At 47.1% G+C, this 14318-nt stretch overlaps 1 protein-coding gene across 1 annotated transcript in view; it reads left to right on the top strand.

The window, feature by feature from the left end:
* Positions 1-9785, top strand: part of LOC138798918 (zinc finger protein 665-like) — a 41380-nt gene extending 31595 nt beyond the window's left edge. Inside the window, exons 14-15 of the mRNA XM_069979535.1 lie at positions 7656-7764; positions 8929-9785. Of these exons, the coding sequence (XP_069835636.1) occupies positions 7656-7764; positions 8929-9719 (900 nt within the window). The 3' untranslated portion in view covers positions 9720-9785. The remainder of the gene's footprint in view (positions 1-7655; positions 7765-8928) is intronic.
* The last annotated feature ends 4533 nt before the right edge of the window (positions 9786-14318 follow it).

Here is a 14318-nt window from a genome sequence, read left to right as displayed (position 1 = left end):
CGGCATGGGCAGAAGAACGGATCTCCCCCCCGCGATCGCATCGCGGGGGGAGATCCATCCCACTAGACACCAGGGACGTGAGGTCTGAAGCCTCTAAGTGCAGCTGTCAGGTTTGACAGCTGCACTTAGAGGCTTAATTAGCCGGCGCGGCAACGGGACCCGCGCCGGCTAATAGAGGCACTTGCCCGGCTGCACGTGTCAGCCGGGATCAGCGCCGTTCAGAGCGGGGTCCCGGCGGGACCCCGCTCTGAACACCCCGAGCGGCACCATGACGTATCAGATACGTCATGGGTCGCTAAGGGGTTAAGGAACATATATTTAACAATTGTTTGAATTTTTTCCAAGCCATCACATAATATAAAAGTTATTCATGTTACATATCGTTGTAAGAACATGAAGAACATGTATAACAAGTCAGTTTTACCCCAGGGCGAACGGTGTAAAAATAAATACTCCTCAAATAAAAAAAATGCACTTTTTTTTTAAAAAAAATGTTACCACATATTAAATTTTTGGGGGTTTTTACAGTGTACTTTATGAAAAGCCTGTCATTGCAAAGTACAATTGGTGGCACAAAAATAAGGGCTCATGTGGGTCTCTAGGTGAAAAAATGCAAATTCTTTTTTCATATTTAAAGTTTTATTTATTTTTATATGAGAATAACAAACAAAGGACGTTGAGTCCTCATCAAAACATAAAACATAAAAAAAGAGAGAGAACAATGACAAGGCGTTATCCATACAGTACAACAGACGGTCAAGGGACCCAGCTGCTAGGTGACGAGGCTGCTCGCCAAATATACCCACTCCTGCAGTACATATCCAGCGCTATGGTCACTTACATTGGCCCTGACCTGTCATAAGCAATAATAGTAGAAATGATGGACGCCCTAAGTGTGCAGCAGGATCTCATGACCGCAGCCATTCATAGATTACATGTTCTTGCGAAAAACAACTTAAAGAAAGGCCTGTCATGAGCAAATAGACATATATTGAGAGTAACAGAACAAGACAAGGACAAAGAGACAAAATGAAGGGAGGGAGGGGGATACTCTACGTCATCTAAATAGTATGTGGTCACAGCAACATATATCATGGAAGATAAGGAATATCACTCGGCTGCGCCTACAATTAAGGCGGTGAGGTTGGATAGCGAGGGGGGAAGGCACTTCCCAAAGCGACCTTAAATATCAGCGTCCCTATATGAGTCTGAGGAACGGAAGAGCAACCATGAGCTCCAGGTGGCTGTATACTTCTTTACAGCTGTTGGGGTAACCGCAATAAGATTCTCCATGTCATGAATTTGGGCAATTTCGGCATACCAATCATCTAGTGTAGGGGGTTCCGTGGTTCTCCACCGTCGGGGAAGTACTGTCTTTGCCGCCTGCAGGAGATGTCTGGCTAAGGACTTCTTAAATCGGGATTGGGCAGTGGGAAACATATACAGCAGCACCGCTTCCGGGGTGTTGGGAATAAGGATGCCCGTGACAGCATGTATAGTGCGCAGGATAGATGACCAGTACCCCCGCAGCCGTGAACATGTATGCCAAATGTGTGTCATAGTTCCCCCAACTTCCTCACAACGCCAGCACACAGCAGGAACTGAGGGATACCACTTGTGGAGAAGGGCAGGAACACGATACCACCGGGAGATAATCTTATAACTGGTTTCTTGCGATTTACAAGCCAGTACTGCCTTGTGCGAAAGAAAAAAAGCCTTAGACCATTGTTGTGGTGTAAAGCTTTTCCCCAATTCCGACTCCCATGCAGAACAGAACGATGGTAAGTGTTGCGAGCCCGAGGACAGCAGCTGTTGGTATACCACAGAGATGATGTGTGGCGGGCAGGAAGGAGACACATATAGATGCTCAAAGTCTGTCAGTTCCTGGTGTAGGGAGTGCGTGCGTTTAGAGGAAGAGTAGAAATGTTGTAGTTGAACATATTCAAACGAGTGTCGTACAGTAGGTGAGGTAGTATCCAGGATCACTGGTAAGGGCAAAAGGGAGCCCTGTTTGAGTACCTGGTGGAAACGGAGGACCCGGTCCGCCGGAAGCCCCAAGAAAGAGGGAGAAAGGCCCGGTGGAAACTGTGGATTATGTGTTATGGGGGTCAGTGGTCCAAGCCTACGCAGCAGAGCATGGGAATTGCCCGCCCGGTGTAGAGAGGCCAGTGTATGTCGTGTAACGTAGGACAAAGCAGTGACATCCCGCACAGAGGGTGACCAGGTCCAAGGGAGGGTGGATAGAGGTCTAGGGCATTGCGCCTGCGCAAGTCGAACCCACAGCTTAGAGTGGGAATGATGGACCATGTCCAAAACCCGAGCGTGGACACAGGCCAGATAATATAAATGACAATCTGGCAGACCAACCCCGCCCGCATCTTTAGAGCGAGATAGGGTCTCCCGCCTAATCCTAGGACGACCTGCGGACCACACAAACGAGGTGAAGCAACGTTGCACTCGTTTCCAAAAGGAAATAGGGATGTACACGGGGATGGTCTGCAGCAAATACAAAAGCCGGGGCAGTAATGTCATTTTCAGGATGTTGATTCTCCCAAACCAAGAAAATTCCTTCTTGTTCCAGGCATCAAGATCCTTAATAAAACGTGTCAATAAGGGGAGGAAGTTTACCTCAAATAAGTGGGAGAGGGCGGGGGGGATCCGAATGCCCAGATAGGTGATACCAGATTTGGGCCAAGCAAAAGGGAAATTGGACTGGATGGTGCTTGCCACTTTGGGGTCTAGGGACACGTTCAGGGCTTCAGACTTGGAGAAATTGATTTTGAAATTAGACCACACTCCAAATTGTTCCAACCTAGCCATCAGGGCGGGGAGGGCAATATGCGGATTTGAGACGTATACGAGGAGGTCGTCCGCAAAGGCGGAGCATTTATATTCCTGGTTCCCAATACGTATACCTGTGATGTCTGGGTCGGAACGAATAGAGGCTAGCAAATTTTCCATGATTAATGCATATAGGAGAGGGGATAACGGGCACCCCTGTCTGGTTCCATTAAAAATGGGAAAGGGGGCCGAGAGTGTACCATTCACTTTCAGTTGAGCCAAAGGGTTCTTATATAAAGCCATTATTTTAGCGAGGAAGGAGGGACCTATTCCAATATGTTGCAGGGTTTGCGTCAGGGAGAGCCATGAGATCCTGTCAAACGCCTTCTCGGCATCTAATGAGAGGATCATCAGGGGGATATGGTGTGATTGCGCATAGTGGATAATATCCAGAGTTTTGAGGGTATTATCACAGGCTTCTCTCCCTGGCACAAAGCCCACTTGGTCAGGGTGAATAAGAGAGGGCAAGTGGGGATTCAACCTATTGGCCAATAATTTCGAATACATTTTTAAGTCTACGTTTAATAGGGAGATCGGGCGATAGCTACTACAAAGCTGGGGGTCTTTACCCGGTTTAGGGATAAGGGTGACATGTGCATTGGTAGCATGAGGTGGGAAGGGAACAGAGTCTGATATAGAATTAAAAGCAGAGAGTAGGATAGGAGAAAGAGGTTCTGAGAGAGCCTTGTAGAACTGGGCAGTCAGGCCGTCGGGTCCTGGACTCTTCCCCCCGGGCAATTGTGAGATCACATAAGCTAATTCGTGTGCAGCAAATGGCTCCTCCAAATCCTCTATGGTCTCAGTGGGGAGACGCGTTGCAAGGGGTGGAGGGGAGAAGGGCCCAGGAGTCGCGGGCCGGGAGTTTGGAAGGTGGTACAGGGCAGAATAATATGTGTGAAAAGTGGATGCTATATCTGAGCTAATGTGCTTAAGTTGGTGAGCGGGGTTCCTGATACAGCCAATGTGTAATTGTGCCATCCGATTCCTCAAGGCTCTGGCCAACATGCGCCCACATTTATTACCGTATTCATAGAATCTACTGCGGCATGTTTGGAGAAGTCTTCCCCAAGATGCCTCAAGGAGACGCTTAACCTCCAAGCGGGCTATTTGTAAGTCTCGTAGCAGAGGTAGAGACAGGGCTCGCTTGTGGGCCAGTTCCAAAGAGGAAACCTTTGCAAGAGCTTTTTGCAGGGATGCAGCCTTCGCCTTTTTGAGCCTAGATCCGTGTTTTATAAGTACTCCCCTGAGCACACATTTAAGCGCCTCCCATTGAATGATAGGAGAGGTTGTGTCAGCAGAATGGTCCGAGCGAAAATGGGTAATAGTTTGCTTCAGATCAGCCAAACACACCGTATCTAGAAGCAAAGACTCATTTAGACGCCACGACCATGTAGTCTTAGATAGAAAAGGTAGGGTGAGGGAGCAGAATACCGGGGCGTGATCAGACCATAGTATATTGCCTATGGAGGCGGCAGCCAGCCACGGCAATGCACTATGTTGGAGGAGAATGTGGTCAATGCGGCTGTATGTCCCGTGTGGATTAGAAAAGAAGGTGTAATCCCGGTCAGCCGAGTGCAAGAGTCGCCAGACATCGTATAGCTGTAATTGGAGTAAGGCTCTTTTGGCTTTTTTAATGGCAGCGTATGAAAGGCTCGCGCGGCCCGTAGAATTATCCAAGGAGGGATCTAGGGTGAGGTTAAGATCCCCGCAAAGGAGCACTGTCCCTCTGACCAAGGGGAGGGAAAGATCAATCAAGTTCATAAGAAAAGCAACTTGATCGTGGTTCGGGGCATAGGCATTGATTATGGTAAAGACGTGGCCACTAATGGAGAGGGAAAGTATTAGGTATCGTGCTGCTGGGTCAACTGTGCAAGACAGGATCTGACACGGCAGCGACTTATGAACAGCTATGGCCACCCCTTTAGTTCTGGAATCGGGGTTGTTAGCGAAGAACCATTGTGTATAATGTCTATCCCGAATGGAGGGTGCGTGGCCTGATTTAAAATGTGTCTCCTGCAGACAAAGTATGTGTACCTGTCGGCGGTGGAAATGGTGAAGAACCTGCGATCTTTCCTGGGGTGTGTTCAATCCCCTCGCGTTGTAGGATGCTATGTGTAAGTCTGCCATTCACAAAAAACGCCGGCAGGCGCAGCCGAGAACTTCCAGGGAGTGACCGGAACTGTTACAGGAAATGAAATAGAGAAAATTAGGGGGGGGGGAGACATAGACAGACAAGGACACACACAGATACAACAACAGCAGTAAGAGCAAAACTGCAGCGTAAACTTCAATAACTCTAAACTGAGTACTACCATACCCGGAACCACCCAGGCTGGGTTTCCCATCTATTGGGGGGAAGAGACAGCTAAGCATGTAGATGCAAAGACCCAAGACTCCCTCACAGACCCAGATGGTGAAGTGCAAATAATTCCAAGGCATATATCGGCTATTAAACATGTAAACTGATCCAACAGTAACGGGGATGGCAATAAACCACTAAACACCAAATGCTGTCCATGACTCAGGGGAGATGGGTACGGGGGCCATCCTGGACAGGAGCGTGCGGAGAGGAGGCCGAGGTCTGGCGTGGGCTGTTCCGTCTAGAGGCTCGGGGGCCCCCGGCTGGAGATGTGGAAGATCGAGGTGACAGTGGCCTCTTGGCATTCCTGGAGGAGGACAGCAGTGAGGGCCATTCAGGTACAGCGATGCCAGTAATGTTTAGGTCTTGTAGAAAGCCCGGGATGTCCTCTGGTGCCCGCAGGGTAAGAACTCGGTTATTCCAGCGGACAATGAGGGCAAAGGGGAACCCCCAGCGAAAGGGGATATTGCGATCACGTAGGATGTCCAATACCGGGCGAAGAGCAGCTCTCTGGGCTAGAGTGTGCCGGGAAAGGTCCTGTAAAATAAGCAGATGCACTCCTCTGTAGGTGACGTTACGTCGACGTCGGGCTCTCAGAAGGATTTCCTCTTTAGTAGAGTAAAAATGAATGCGGCATATAACGTCTCTGGGCCTCTGGTCATCACGGCTAGGGGGCCGCAGTGCCCTATGTGCTCTGTCTATCTCGATGTGCGTATTGGGCGGCTGCTCCAGGAGGTCATTAAAGATGGTGGATAGTACAGTAAATAGGTCGGAAGAAGGTATAGATTCCGGGAGTCCACGGATCCTGAGATTATTACGCCTGTTGCGATTCTCAATATCGTCCATGTGCTGTTGCAGGGCAAATAGCTGGTCGGAATGCAATTGTACAGTGGATTGAAGAGCAGACAGGGTAGTGGAGGTAGTCTCTTGCGCAGTTTCCAGTACACCTACTTTAGATGAAACCGATGTGAGCTCAGCACGAAATTGCGCAAATTCATGTTTACATTCATCTAGCAACTGCTTGGCCAGAGTGGAAATGTCAGTTTTAGTAGGAAGAGACTGGGTGAGAGCTCTGAGATCCGATAGGGACACTGGCCTGTCCTCATCCATTACTGCGGGGCGACCAGAAGTCAGTGGGAATGACAAGTCAGGAATTCCGGAGGGTGGAGGTTGGGAGCAGACCCTAAAGATAGGGGGGGTACCCTCAAGGGAGGGAGGTATATCTGGTAGCCTTCTAGAGGATAATACCCGTGCAGTAGGAGAAACAGAGGTAGCCGGGGCATGTATAAGAGCAACTGTGTGAGTTACAGCAGCCGAGGCATGTGGGGGTGAGCTGCCCCAAGAGGAACCCGAGGACCATTGGGGTGAGGAAGAAGCAGGGGAAAGTCCTCCTTGTGCGGGTGGGAGTAGAGGCAGGGGGCCCCCTAGCTGATTCTCAGCAGAGATTGGGGGTGCGAACCAAGGGCCACTCACAGCTGCACAGTCCCATAGTGGTGCCTGAGGGTTGAGGCCTGGGGCGTCACTTAGAGGCAAGGCCGCAGGAGGCCCGGTGAGGGAATCGCCTTGTGAGCGCCGCGGCGGCAGCGCCACCAGTGGGGGGGCACAATGCGGGCTCGTTGTGGGGGAAGAGGGTACTTGCCGGGCACTCGCGGTGGTGTTCTCCCGCTGCTGTAGCTCTCCCGGCGTGTTCTGGAGGAGCTGCGCGTCATCCAGGATAGCAGCAAGATGGCCGCCAGAGCACATGGCGGATCGGGTGTGCGGCCGGGAGGAGGTCGCGGCAGTCTTCTCCGGATCCTGTGAGGAGGTGCCGATGCCTGCGGGGACCACCGGTAGGTGTTGGCTCTCGGTGGCGGCCACAGATGACCGGGTGCGGGCCGCTGTGGGGGGATCTGGCGCCTCGTCAGCATGGCGGCGGCCATGTTCTATGTCCGGCAGCTCCGTCCCCTTAGCAGGCCCCAATGGCTCCGGACGGGTGAAATATGTCCCAATATCCCCCTGGGGGGATGCAGTGCGGGTAGAGGAGTGTCCCCTGCTCTTTTTCGCCGTTTTCCCCATGGTTAAGGTGGCCGATGCCGACAGATTAGAGTCTGGGTCTGGAGGAGCTCAGGCAGAAGCTTCCTCACACGGCCATGGCTGGTCACGCCCCTCGAAAAAATGCAAATTCTATGGCCTTTTAAGCACAAGGAGGAAAAAAACAGAAGTGCAAAAACGAATTGGCTCTGTCCTTAACCAACAGATCTGACGACAGATTATCTGCCAAAGATTTGAATGCAAACCCAGGAACAGACTATAATCAGAGAACAGGTCATAAAGGAAAGACTGGATTTCTCCTCTTTTAAAATCCATTCCTGGGTTTGGCTTCAAATCTTTGGCAGATAATCTGTCATCAGATCTGTTGGTGGAATAGGGCCTTAAGTAAAACATATGTTTTGTATGGTTATACTGTTTATTTTAGGATAAAGACTGCATCAGAATTAAAGTGGAGGAAGTTCGTGAAGAGGAAGTGTCATATATGATGGATGAACAGAAGTATCAGGAGGAATGTCCTATCCTTATCAAGACAGGTAGTAGCTTTAAAATACAAGAAACTGTATTTTCTCCTTGTTTATCTCTTACAACCCTCTTGGCAGGGAATGAGATTGCAGTTGCACTTGCTTAGCATCTCCTTTGACATTTAACAAGTAGACACTGTAAATCTATTGAAAAAAAACAGTAAGCGGTACTACACAAACATAATTCCAGAAATATCTGGAATGGGAACATCTTTAAGTGTAAATATTAAAAAATGTTAATTATATTAGGGGCTCGGTCCCCGCTTGCTGCCTGTGCTAATACACGCATAAAGTGAGCAGGGAACAGCGTGGCCACGGGGAGCAGCATGAGGGGCTTCCTGGACAATCCTTAGATTGCCATTGAAGTCAGTGTTGGTGTTCTGCCACCATTCCTATTACAAGGAGCGACTTGCAGCAGACAGTCGCTGACATGATCTGGCATCTTTAATTATGTTGAAAGACCACGATCAGCTGACATTGTGCATGATAGCTGATCATGATCTTATAACATGTGCTGTTACACCAAACCATTATCGGCTGGAGTGGCCAGTAATTGGCCAAGTATTGCTTATAACCGTTTTGTGCAATAGGGCCTTTACTCATAGCTAAAGTCCTAAAGGCCCTATTCCACGGAACGATTATCGTTCGTATTCGGCCGATATCGGCCGCTACGGACGATAATCGTCCGGTGGAATAGAGTGCAACGATCAGCCGACATCGTTCATGTCGGCTGATCGTTGCAGTCGCTTGTTTTTCAACATGTTGAAAAACAAGCGACTGATATAGCAGCGATCTGCTGCCGTCGCTCCATTGAATAGGAGCATCGGCAGCAGACGCTGCTATATCCTATGGGCTGCCCGGACGATCAGCGATCCCCCCGCAGATCCCCGCCGCCCCCTCCCGCACTCACCCGCTCGCTGCAGCCGCGTTGAATAGCGGCGGCAGCGAGCGGGGAATGAGGAGCAAACTAGCGCTGAGAGTGCTCGTTTGCTCCTCTAAACAATCTGTGGAATAGGGGCATAACCCAGCCTGTGTAGTCCTTTTCTCTATAACGAAGTTATACAAAGTAGTACAACACAAAAGGGTTATATTTTTACTCCTGATACACAATAATGATGTCAATTTACAATGTTCAATGTGGTCATTAGAAATTAAATTGTATTTCCTTTTGAGCAGAAACACATGGAAATCATAGTTTGGTTGGACATCTTGGCCTATATCCAGATTGTGAAGCTGAAGTTGGAAACATCATAGGAAATCTACCTGGAGAAAACTCTGTTGCCTTGAATGTACACCCAGCTTTTCATGGCTTAGATCATGCTTATGACCCTGCTTTACATGGAGGTTTTCTCTCTGATCCATCACAAATCATTAAGCACAATTCACCTCATCTCAGTGATACAATATACACAGCTACTGATTCTCATAAGTATTTCACACTAGTAAATGACCCTGTTATGAAACATTTTTCATCTTCTGACTATGGAAATCCATTTAGGTTCAAAATGTATCTTTCCAAGCATCAGAGGATTCACAGGATGGAAAAACCATTTTCATGCTACGAATGTGGTCGTTGTTTTGCACAGAAATCTAATCTGGCAAATCATCTGAAAATCCACACAGGGGAGAAGCCATTTGAATGTCCTCACTGTGGCAAACGGTTTACTAAGAAGTCCAATCTTCTTGAACATCTTCGCGTTCACACAGGGGAGAAGCCGTTTCCATGTTCTGAATGTGGGAAATGTTTTAAGAATAAATCTCATTTGGTAGAGCATCGAAGAACTCACACAGGGGAGAAGCCATATCCATGTTCTGAGTGCGGGAAAGGTTTTACTAACAAGTCCAGGCTTCTTGAACATCTCAGAATTCACACGGGTGAGAAGCCATATTCATGTTTGCAGTGTGGAAAATCATTCACAAAGAGATCTAATCTGGTAATGCATCAGAGAAATCGTAACCATTTATGATCACAAAAGCATTTTTTGCTTTATGTATGTATGTTTTTGCCAATAAAATGATCTCAATGAAGTGAAGTTGGTAAAGCTGAAATGTTTGTTACAAAAATCGTTCTACTAGAAATGAGGGAATACACAGTAATAATGAAGCAAATCGCTTTGTCAGTTTGGTAGTCTGCTTATCAGCCGCCTGCCTTTGAACTCTGTGCCGCTCCATGTGCCCGAAAAAGCTGAATCCAGTCCTGGGAAACTTCTCCCAGTTCAAAGGCAGCCAGCTGATTAACCGACTGCTGAGCTGACAGAGTGATTTGCTTCATTTCGCTCGTCCCTACTTTCTGCATAAGCAGTATGCACATCACATCTGTATGTGCTTGTTGAACATCTGTTTTGACAACCATATGTATTATGATAGTGGTACACCATCATCTGTTGATTTACAAGTCTCCACTCCTTTCAGGGTGGACTAGACTTTTATTTTTTTTCTGGAAACAAAAAAAAAAAAAAACAGGTTTCGCACATGGTGTTTTTTGGCTTAAAAAACTTGAAGATAGAGTCATTGGCTAAAAATGAAATTCTATTCCTGCAGGATTTTTTTTCTGCTAAAGTGTTTTTTGGCAGTTTTTTTTTCCCCCCAGTAAATTTTACAGCCTTATTTTTAAAACATAGCAAGGCCTCTGTTGTTATTTTCCACAGAGACATTTTTCCTGCATATTGTTTTTTTTTTCTTTTTCCCTCAGTTCTTTTATAGAAATTCTGGAATCACATGACTCAGGATAAATTTCAATTTAGTGTCCTGAGGGAGAGAAACACAAATTACAAACCCAGATTGTGGCTTGCATCAGGAAGTTGTTCACGGTCATTTGTCCTATCTGTGCAGCTCTGTAATAGCGGAGAAGATTTGGCATGGAGAGATAGGAGAGTTGTAGACCACGAGTTTCTTAGGGTACAAACACACACAGCAGATACGCAGCAGATTTGATGGTGCAGATTTGATGCTGTTTTCAGTTATTTAGATCTAATCTGCTGCGTATCTGCTGCGTATTTGCTGCGTATCGCAGCAGTAAATACGCAGCGTATATGCCGTGTGTGTTTGTACCCTTAAGAAGTTTCAGTCCAAATATACCTGATGTAAAGGTTGATATTTATTTATTTGTGTGTGTATTCTTCCAATCCAGAACAGAGTGGGACTGTGCAATTGGAGAAGGCAAGTTTATGGAGTAGAGAGAGATAGTTACAACAATAAAGATTGTATACTTGTATGCCAGTCTTAAATAAAGCCCCACGCTAGGGCTGGGCGATATTGGCCAAAATCAATATCGCGGTTTATCGCACAAGTAGCTGCGGTAACGATAATTGAACGATAATTATGACACGCCCCTTTTGCAAGCCACACCCACTTGCCCGTGCCAAAATGGGGATATTTTGTTTAAAAAAAGTAAAAAGAAACTCACTGAGCAGCAACTCAAGGCTGTGGATTTACTCTGTAGTCATTATTATTTGTCATTATTAGCAGAGTTATACAGCTACATACACACAGGAAGGGACAAGTCTATATATATATATATATATATATATATACACTATGTACACACTGGAGGAAGGGGGACTGTCGCCACGATTTATGTGGTGAAACGTCGGGTGGGTGGAGGGTGTCTGTGAGATTTTAAATCACGGTTGTGATGTAACAGGCCCGCCATATATATCAAAACTAGTGGCAATTAGAGAGTGATACAGCTATTGGGTTGTGCTTAGGCTAAGCCGGCTATATGCTGAGCACCCCAGAGACGGCTACATCTGTTGATTTATTACATTGCTCGGCTATAATAGTAGCTACGATCATTAGACACTAAGTCAGGACGCTGATTTACACTGGTGCTGGGATAAAAGTCAGTTGACTAAACCATCATCATAAAGTAGCTCACAGTGACACAGGCGGTGTAGATCCTAGCACATAGACTATGGTGGAGATTTATCAATCATGGTTTATAGTGAAACTGGCTCAGTTGCCCCTAGCAACCAATCAGATTCCACCTTTCATTCCTCACAGACTCTTTGGAAAATGAAAGGTGGAATCTGATTGGTTGCTAGGGGCAACTGAGCCAGTTTCACTTTGCACCATGTTTGATAAATCTCCCCCATATCTTTATAGCAGTATTACAATATCTTTGGATATATAATGAACTGAATGAATGCTATCACTGTAGGTCCAGCCGCATTGCATCCACAGTTTTAACTTCAGTTATCGCACTTTTTACTATTATTAACAATAAAAGTTAAGTTTTATTATTAGAGTCTTGACAGTAGTTGGATAAACATTGTATTTGAGCATAGACATATAGCGTGAAGACTGGGGCAAAAACTTGTATAAGTGAGTGATAAGAGGCAGTGCAGTAAAGCTAAAGAAGAAAGTGGCTGGTCTGTGCAGTAACCTGCCGCTACACTCACTGTCCCTATCCCAGCTGATCGTTATCTGGCCGGGGACCTCCCGGAGACCGGTGCCGGCTGTGAGTTACGGGGAGGGGAGGGCTGTGTGGACGGCAGCAGCACAGTAGTAGCTTACCTCCTGAAGGCTGCTGGCTGTTACATGCGGGGGATAGTTGTGGCAGCGCACAGTGACTGGAGCCTCGGAATTGCTCTTGCTCCAGGTCACTGCTCTGCACGGCAATTGCCCTTTTTGACAGGACGGATCCCGGCAGAGACAGGAGGGGGCTGAGCGGTCACGGTGCAGCAGCAGCAGTCCAGTCCTCAGCCTGCAGGCGTCTGCCCTGTGCTTCCCGGGCAGAGAGATACAGGCGGGGACCGCAGGACACACCGAGGCTGCACTCACCTGCCGGGCTCCCCAGGCTCAGCGTCTGCGTCTTGGGACGGGGAGCGATAATCCGGATCCCGGACTGTAGTCTCGGAACAGTGATCGCCCTTCTGTCTCGGGCCTGGGATAAGACTCCCCTCATCCTATCAGCTACAGCCATGTCCTGTCTGCCCAGCGTCCCTGCACATACAAAATATGTGAAATACCGCACATACCGTCCTGGCAAAGTTGAGGTCGGTTAACCGACGCCAGAGACGGTATCGGTATTTTCACGGTATACCGCCCAGCCCTACCCCACGCCGTTTCCCGGAATGTCATGTCAAGAATTGACATGTCAATTCTTTGGACAGAGAGTGGAGGCGCACAAGAAATCCTATTGAAACAATGGGACTGGCAAAATTTCAAGCGGTGTCCGTGGCAGGGGCTCTGCTTAAAATTCTGCCTCTTTTGCTCAGTGTGAATGGGCCCCAAGACTAAAAATATTGCTGTGAGATTTCATGGCTGTGGCAAATATTGGCACAAGAAGTGTTCCTTTCCTGACATCCACATGGTGTGGGAAGACAAACAGTGTTTTAGTGTAGCTTTCAAGGCAATGTATAGGGACTGAATGGCCTGCAGACATGGACCCTGGAAGCCTATAATGGAAAGAGTTTTAAACATGTAGTAGTCCCATGAGAGATTATCAAAAGCCTTTACAGTATCTAAGGCTAGTACAACTTAAAGGGGTTATCCAGCGCTACAAAAACATGGCCACTTTTGCATCACTCTTGTCTCCAGATTGGGTGGAGTTTGAAACTCTGTTCCATTTAAGTAGATGGAGCTTAATTGCAAACCACACCTGAACTGGAACTGGAGACAAGAGTGGGGCAAAAGTGGCCATGTTTTAGTAGAGCTGGATAACCCCTTTAAGGGTCTGTGGGTGGTATGAATGATATTCAGAACCTCCCTTATGTTATATGGAGCCTTGCGGGATGGGATAAATCACAGTGGGTCCCTGTAGATCAAAGTTGGTTAAGGTGAGAATGGAAGTTAGGCATTCATAGTCCATATTGAGTAGGGAAATTGGTCTTATAGTTAAATGAGATTAGGGAATATTTATTTGCCTTGGGTATGACAGTTATATAAAGATCTTAAGATTTTTTTGTTGTGGGGGAGAGGGGGGCCTTGGAGGATGTAATTGTAAAAGGACGTGAGAGGGTAGAGAGGTTGTTAACAAATAACTGCAGTATAGCGATCTTGTCCTGGGGCTTTACCTTGTTTGAGTCTCTAAAAGCGAATGTGTCATGAGAAAAATGACTTCCCTGCAGCTATCTGCCTGGATATTTATGTGTTAATGATCATCTGCTATTCATACAGTCATGAACTTCTTGCTTACAGGGGCCAAACAGACTAAAAATAGAGCCAAAATCACAATAGAACCACTCACAATGCCAGCAGGTGTTGTGTGAAGACATTTGTTTCCATCCTGCAAGGGGAGGAGAAAACAAACACTATACACAGACCAATATCACCACACTTATACAAGGGACAAATAATTGCGCCACACAATGACCACTACTACCACATAGTGACTACAATACTGAATAAAAACCACTGTACACAAAGCCATCCACCCACCTCCAATACAGTACCCATGTAGCAATGATCCCAGCTCTACACAAGTCTATGCAACACACAGGTCTACCGCTACATATTGCAGTAGAAGAGGTTATATTGCAGTTATATCTAGTGACTCACAGGGGACATCTTCTTGGGGTGGTTTTATTTTCTTATCTTCTCGTCTGGCATATCCCATCTTAATG

This window comes from Dendropsophus ebraccatus, chromosome 8 (genome assembly GCF_027789765.1).
Source record: "Dendropsophus ebraccatus isolate aDenEbr1 chromosome 8, aDenEbr1.pat, whole genome shotgun sequence".
Classification (NCBI taxonomy): domain Eukaryota; kingdom Metazoa; phylum Chordata; class Amphibia; order Anura; family Hylidae; genus Dendropsophus; species Dendropsophus ebraccatus.
This window is presented reverse-complemented; position numbering and strand designations above follow the sequence as displayed.